Source organism: Rhamphochromis longiceps, linkage group LG12, assembly GCF_057381845.1.
Source record: "Rhamphochromis longiceps isolate RC_006_pf linkage group LG12, R_longiceps_female_GT1.1, whole genome shotgun sequence".
Classification (NCBI taxonomy): Eukaryota; Metazoa; Chordata; class Actinopteri; order Cichliformes; family Cichlidae; genus Rhamphochromis; species Rhamphochromis longiceps.
This window is the reverse complement of record NC_140568.1, coordinates 15,356,486-15,364,101: the sequence shown is the minus strand read 5'-3', so window position 1 is coordinate 15,364,101 and position 7,616 is coordinate 15,356,486. Positions and strand designations below refer to the sequence as shown.

General features: G+C 38.2%; 1 protein-coding gene across 1 annotated transcript; it reads left to right on the top strand.

Annotated features, from left to right (window-relative positions):
- Positions 1–2,056: 2,056 nt before the first annotated feature.
- LOC146657077 (uncharacterized) lies at positions 2,057–6,806 on the top strand. The gene is made up of 10 exons (XM_085424894.1): positions 2,057–2,335; positions 3,367–3,466; positions 3,766–3,912; positions 4,145–4,326; positions 4,570–4,706; positions 4,829–4,922; positions 5,187–5,519; positions 5,708–5,882; positions 5,972–6,096; positions 6,295–6,806. Exons 2-10 carry the CDS (start codon positions 3,382–3,384, stop codon positions 6,619–6,621), a joined length of 1,605 nt encoding a protein of 534 aa, XP_085281020.1. The 5' UTR covers positions 2,057–2,335; positions 3,367–3,381; the 3' UTR covers positions 6,622–6,806.
- The last annotated feature ends 810 nt before the right edge of the window (positions 6,807–7,616 follow it).

The window sequence follows — 7,616 nt, the reverse complement described above, 5'->3', positions numbered from 1 at the left end:
GAGGGGTGGATTAAGAATGTTGCACAGTACTGTATACTTACAGCAGTTTGTGAAAAAACTCACAAGGATTTCCATTTTTTTTTTATGTATATGGACACAAACAGCTGCTTTAGTCTGATAGCAATTTTTGAAACCGTCATGAAATTCCCAGCAGTTATTTAGAGTCACCTTCAAACAAGATCCATAACCAGTTTAAATTATACATGTGGTTTTATTTATAGTGTTGTGTAACTGTTTCTAAATAAGTTAATTCACACTATTTCCTATACTTAACTAATTGATTTACAATGAGACTGCTGCTTAGTAGGAGGATGATATAACTCAAAATCTAAAATAAATATCATATCTAACTAATGAGAGTCTGTTTGCATATTGAAAGACAAGGTAAAACTAGAACTGAAAGAAAGACTTCAACTTTATGAATGAACTGTTTCTAAATTTCAATAAGATTAGCCTTAAAAATGTTTACTTACCTCTTTTCCATCTCTGTGTGTTTAAACACCACTTTGCACTCAGTCATTACATGTTATTAATCTCTGGCTCTCTTCTACAGCGTGTCTTTTGTTCTGTCCTCCTCCTATCATCCCCATAGGTCACCGCAGATGGCTGCCCCTCCCCCAGCCTCATTCTGCCATAGGTTTCTTCTTGTTAAAGGGAGTTTTTTCTTCCCACAGTCACCAGCATTTGAATACTAATAAATTGAATTGAATTTGTATCTGTATTACCTATGTTTAACTTCTGGACCAACTTCTTTGAGCTGTGTCACCACAGTGTCAGAGATGTTTTTCAATTTGCTAAACTCCAGAGAGATTTTAGTGAGTACATAAAACTGCTCTCCAAAAGCCCATGCCACCATTCTACAAAACTACTTCCTGCTTGTATCGCTGCATAAATGCTTCCACATTCAATTACTCTTGATCAGATCTTTTTATATGAATCCATGGCACAAACTTCCACTTGCAGCGCATGAAATGCTCTGTGGGTGTATTGTTTTTAAAAGATAACTCTGCTGGCTGCACCGAGCCATCCGCACAGATGCTATTTCCCTGCTTGCTGACTAGAACCATGCTTTTGATGGTGTTATTACAACTGCATGCATTGCTAGACTTTCCTTGGCTACTTTCCTTCCCAAGTTCATTATGCACACAATCTATGACAGAGTACATTAGTTCTACGCACTGTACACAGCAAAATCCGAAGTGTTGATGTGAGTTAAAATTACTGGTGTTAAAAATTTCGAGTTGAAAAGTGTTGGTTTGAGAGTTACAGTAACACTAACGGTGCTGAAAAAGCTCTGTAGCCGGAGTTATTTCAAAGAGTCAATACTATAACACTCATTTGGAGTTGATTTCCACATCCGGGTTTTTCGCGCTCATGGGCATGAGGAGTCCGCCAGAAGTTTGCTGTCAAGATCGAGGAGGTTGTTCAGGTAAGAACTATACAACAAGACCTATGTTATTTTATCATTATTAAATATTGTAACTAACTAGCCTATAACATTATTTATCAGAAGCATGCAATATTTTCCTAATGTGGAGTGTATTCATCTGCGGTAAGAGATGGGATTCGTTAGCTTAGGTAGCTAAACTATCCTCTATAACAAGTTAATATTGCAGCGAAAATAAATGCGTGCTTAATATAATTCTCAATTCTAGTTAGTTCTAATGTCATAAGAGAAATGCTTTCCAGTGTTCAATGCTTATTAAATGAAACGAGGGAGGAGTTAGCTATCCTCTGGATATGTTAAATGTAATGTTAAAATTTGAATTTGTGGTAGCCTAGCTGGCAGCTAAGACAAATGCGTTTAGCCCACTGCTTTTAAGGGAAGCGAACATTCGCCTCAGAAATATCCTATTTAAAAGTGAACTAAACAATCACATGGAGACGTTCAAGTCAAGTTTTGGAAAGCGTCAAGATAGGCTAATTACACGTGCTACCAGCGAGTTTAGCAGTAGCCTAGCCTACAAATCTTTGAAGTGGCAGGGGGTTATGGAATTCTGTTAGATGTTAGTGACCAAGCAAGGCGCGCTGTGTTTGTGCATGGATTGCTTGCTAACGGTTAGGATATATCATACATGTTGTAGTAGGGCTGCTCAATTAATCGAATTTTAATCACGATTACGATCTGGGCTTTCAACGATCATTAAAAATGACTGAGCCGATTATTAGCCCCTCCCTCGTGCTTTACTCTCGCGCTGCTCCGTGTGGCAAATCGAGCGCACCTCTCTGCATTTCGAACACGTGTCACAACAATTAAGAGGACCCGAGGGAAGCTCGGAAAGCTAAGCAGAAGTTATTTGGAGAGGAGAGTGACTGCCGTTGGTTGAAAAGAGAGGTAAAAAAAACTTCAGGGGTGTGGAAACATTATGGGTTCACGGAGTCAGACGTGGATCAAGTAGACATAGTGTGTAAACTTTGCTACAGTGTTGTAGCTGCACCACAGAGCAACACTGCAACGTTCACTAAACATAGATGTTTACATTTTTCATTTATTTTTTATATTGCAAACATTTGCACTGTTATCAGTATTTGCACACTATTTTATATTATTTTTTGACAATCTTTAAAGTCATTATTCAATACATTGTTATTGTTAAATAAATATCGTCAAATAATCGAGATCTCAATTTCAGTGAAAATAATCGTGATTATCATTTTTGCCATAATCGAGCAGCCCTATGTTGTAGTAGGCCTAATCTAAGGGAACATTTTCCCCTTTTCTACAGTTTTAGTGAAATAGGCTACCATCCAGTGTTTAAGACAAAGCGGTATAACGACTGAGGGTCGTTGACGTCGCCTCCACTGATAATCCTAGCATGTCGTGTCACAAAACAACCACCACAAAGTAGCAACTAGCCAGACGGCTGTGCATGTGTCAGAAACTCCCGATATAAATGTAAGACTTGCACTCATTAATTTACAGTATAAGGGATATTTGTTGTCATAAGTGAAAGCGTGATGAAGGCAGGTGTGCGTTCAACAGGAAATTTTATGTGGATTATCATCCTGACATGGTTTAAACAGAGATGCTTTTCCCCAAGTAGGCTACAGCGATTTACTCGCAACATAGCAGAACTAAGTATCTAGCCTGCGTGCAGACGAGAAGATCGCCGTTGTCGTCTTATAAACATGTGGATGGGTGGATAATTCATTGGATGCTATTTCTGTGTACCCAAGTTCAGCTATTTTAGTGCGCAGGGGGAAGCCAAATTATGTTCCTGAGGTTGAAGTGGTCTGTCACCCCTTCACAGATCATCACACAATGTATAGCCTAATATTTTCTTAAAGTTGTCCGGATTTGTTGCCACTTAAGCTATGGTTTAAATATATGGTAAAAAATATTCTGTGCCCCCTTCTCTCCACCAGGTGCTGTTGTAAGACATGTTGCTGAAAGTGAAATACCTCAATGTAAAGAAGTACATTAAATTGCACGCAGGATTCACTTATCTAGAATTCATCAGTGAAGGTAAGATAACCTGGCAGAACAAAATTTGTTGCACATGTATCAGTTCATCATGTTTGCATCTCATCTATTTAAAAAACGAATTAAATGTTAACACATTTTATTTTAATGTGTGACATTAAAAACAGTACAGAGCAGTAGGCCTAGGCCTATATTGTTGCTGCAGACTTGTCTAATTTAACCATTTTAAAGACAGGTAAAACAGCTGTTAATAAATATTAGCTAAATAAAAAAGTCAAAATTAGTTTTTAAAAAAGTTTTTCAGGCGTTTTAGGTGACATTATGCTTATCTTTTTGTAAAGCCAAAACCAAGTTTGGACTTCCGGATGCTGCTGACCTTGATATTTTCGATGAAACTGACACAGCTGTCGAAGAAGACATTTTTCTGGAGTTACTGGAGGCCCAACCAGACCTATGCCTGACAATACGTGAAAAGATTTCAGATGAAGGTAAATGTTATCATAACTTAAATTTTCAGAGTATAGCCCACTCAATGTAGAGCCAAGTTCTTTTGCTCTTGATGCAGATGACATTGACCTGTCTTCATGCAATATACATGACAGTGGACAGGGCTGGGTCATATTTGTATAGAATGTTGTCTGAACATGAACATTGAAATTGTGTTATTAATGGCATTGTGGAGTAGCCTAAAGAAAGTTAACCAAATCATCTCTCCCAAAGATTTTTGTCCTTTAGCTCATTCCACACCATCCTCCTCGGATACATTATCTTCCCTCACGGACACTATATCACTTTCATCAAGTGACAGTGACCTCAGGGAAAAGGGCATTCCTGCAGGCCGCAGTAGATCCAGCAAAGACAGTTCTGCACCAAATGTTTCTGTGTCAGAGGCTGCAAAAGAGGTAATTGAGAACAGAAAATGTCTTTTGTATTTTTGAGTTGACACCATTTATACTGTAGATTGTTATACAAATTGAAATTCAAAACATGGTGGTTCCCAACTTGCCCTGTATGAAAAAATGTTAGTAGAAGTTAGTGCTTCTTGCTAGATATGTCTTTCACAGGTTTGTTGACATTCCTCTAAACTTTCACCTTTACTGACAAACAAGTTTTTATTGTTATTATTTTCCCTTTTATATGAGCAGATGGTTAAAAATGCCTTGACTAGGAAACCTGGTGGAGAGGAAATTCTTGAAGAATACAATGCCGAAAATTCACTGAGCCACCGCACCCGGCGGCAGCTTGTTAACATATTGGCAAGTGATATGACTGAGAGACATGGGTAAGAGTAATAGTACCTAATAAAAAAAGTAAAGATGGGCCATATGGAATATTCTTGTAATGTATACTGCAGTAAAGACACATACTTCTGATTTAACATTGTCAATTGTATTTCCTCTATAGCAGAATTCCCTCCCGTAAGCAAAAGGAGAAATATGCCCTTGGAATAATTACACTCTTTCCCTCATTGAAGGATCCATTTTCTCCAAACGGCTATGTAAGTCATGCAGTGATTGTAAAACAGCACATTATTTAGTTTTCATCATGGAATAATTACATCAGCTAAATGATTTAAAAGAAAAATCTTAATTCCTCTTTCGTAATAACTATTGTCATAAAACTGTATTGAAATTGTGGATGTTGTTTAACATGTATTGCACCTGTTACATGATAATAGTCCTTGGGTTTCTTTTTGCTGAATCTGCAAAGTCTGTAAGATCGCATTTGATGTTTATTTTTCATCTATGTTTAAATGTGACAGGAGCATTTCTACGACGGAGTGAAAGGCACTGGATATGTAGCGTGGCGCCTCAAAACCATGTCCAGGTCTACAACCAAACGGCCAGTGAAGGAAGTCCCAGTGCATCAAGAACAAGGGCCTAAGCGCAGAAGATTAGCAACCACATTGCCTCAGCAACTTGATGGAGATGCCTGCAAGGAGGCCATCTCATTTCTTGTTCACTCTCCTGATGAAGCAAGTGTATTTCAGAAGATGAAAATGACGTTCCAACATCGCCAGGATCTGGTGCATGATCCACAAAGAACTGCAGATGTCTTCAAAACATTTCCACGCTTTTTGGATGTCAAAGGACTAGTAAGTCAAATCACTTGATATTTTCAACTGTTAATCCTTTTTTTTTTGTTTTGCTGATGTGGATGGCAACAGTAAAAGATGTGATCATTGGTCATCCCAGTCAGGCTATATCCCATATTGGTCAAAATCACATTGCAATGTAAACAATGTTGAGCACTGTCTTTATGTCCTGTGTGTATGATGAACAGGTCAATCAAGACTTCCTGCTGCTGTTTGGTGCTGAAACAGCCACCAAGTTGCTTGAGAAGTGGGACATGTCATTCAAGCCAAAGGTTATTAAAGAAGCCAAACAGCTGACTCAGTCAACTGACCTGTGTCGTTTGATAAAAGCTGCTGAGAAACCAACAGAGAGTGATGTAAATGGTAGGCGTCGCACCATGCTTGTTTGATTTTAATAATATTTATTTTTACCTGTCATTTTGAAATTGTTTTATAAATTCAACCATACACAGACTGGGACAGTGACATGGCCTCTCTGCTGCTACTCCTTCAACTTTTGCCACCCACAGCTGGACGAAAGAGGAGAACCAAAATAAGTCCAACTGATGCAGCACACAAAATGGTGCACTTTCACAAGGTAAATATGTTGTCTCACTTTTTAAAATCCTACAAAACACTTTTTCAGTTTTTGCACTTTTTAGTTTTCCTCTCCATGAAGTATGTGTCTTAGTATTTTGTAATAAGTTAGCAAGGCACATAATGTCAAACTGAATGAATGGTTCATACTCAGCAAGTATAAGCTAGGCCTATATGTCAATATCTCATTTGTTTTTAGTCATGCTGCAGCATTGATGAACACTTGCAAGCAAGAGATGGTAAACAACCATACATCCTCGCTGTTGGTCGAACCCAGAACAGCATTGACACCTTCTACATCGCAGTGGACAAACAGCTCATCCCCTGCCAAGCCACCAGCTCACTCAGTGCTTTTGATGAACTTTTCAAATCCCACTACGTGTTCAACTTATCTTACGACGAGTCACTGGTTCATCTCTACAGTTTTGTGCAGACCACCATATTCAACATTGATGCCACCTCAACAGATGAGTCACCACGTGTTCGTGAGTTGCGTGCCAAATTGTTGAATGAGAACCATGTTTAAATGTTTTATCTGTCAAACTCTGCATAGCACCAGTCAGGCTTTGATAAGTCATTTGCGACTAGGTCACAGTTTTTATCCAAGCACCAAATTTAAGTTGGCTTGTTCACAAGATGGTTGCAGCCGTCAGTTCACTACATATTCTGGTTTAAAAAAACATTTAAATAGTGTTCATGATGAAGATTGTTGTCAAAGTGGTGATGCAGAACCCTCAGAGTCATTTCAAGCTGATTTTGACAGATTACAAGATACAGACATAGCAGTTGCAGGAACAAGTGTTACTCAGAGCCTAGAGGTTGGGTGTTCTGAAAACAATGGGTCAGGTCAAAGAATTAAAAAAAATTCTGAAGCAATTTGCACTAAAATTATTGGTAAACTCAATGGTAGTGGTTTGGCAAATAGTTTTGTGTCATCACTTGTTTGTGATTTGGAAGATTTTGCTGATGGACTGCACTGTGAGTTTAAACATAAAGTACTGAACGTTGTGCCAACAGAAAATCCTGTTAGATCTCCAGTGGAAAAATGTCTTGAGACTTTTGACAATCCAGTTGAGAAGTTCGACACTGAAGCTAAAAGAAAGTCATATTTCCGTGAAAAATGGGGAATTGTGGATCCAGTGGAAAAGACTTTAGGAATACGCTATGATACAAGGTTAAATAAAAAAGCAGGCACTTATGACCAGGTACCAGTAAAAGACACTTTTGTGTACATTCCAATTTTGGAAACAATCAAATTTATATGTCGCAATTCTTATATTTGCGAGCTGCTTGCTAAACCATGTGTATCAAAAGAAGACAGATATGAAGACTTTTGTGATGGGAGTTACTATAAGTCTCATCCATTGTTTTCAAAACCACAGACTTCTTTGCAAATTCAGCTTTATTATGATGACTTTGAGACTGCTAATCCACTTGGTTCCAAACGTGGTGTTCACAAAGTTGGTGCAATCTATTTTGTCCTCAGAAATCTGCCTCCAAAGTTAAATTCTGCATTGATGA

Excerpts from the sequence above, each read along its gene's own strand:
- LOC146657077 (XM_085424894.1), top strand. The coding sequence starts at position 3,382 with ATGTTGCTGAAAGTGAAATACCTCAATGTAAAGAAGTACATTAAATTG. Across the intron at positions 3,913-4,144 it reads TGAAAAGATTTCAGATGAAG|ATTTTTGTCCTTTAGCTCAT; the intron begins GTAAATGTTATC and ends TCTCTCCCAAAG. Across the intron at positions 4,327-4,569 it reads TGTCAGAGGCTGCAAAAGAG|ATGGTTAAAAATGCCTTGAC; the intron begins GTAATTGAGAAC and ends TTATATGAGCAG.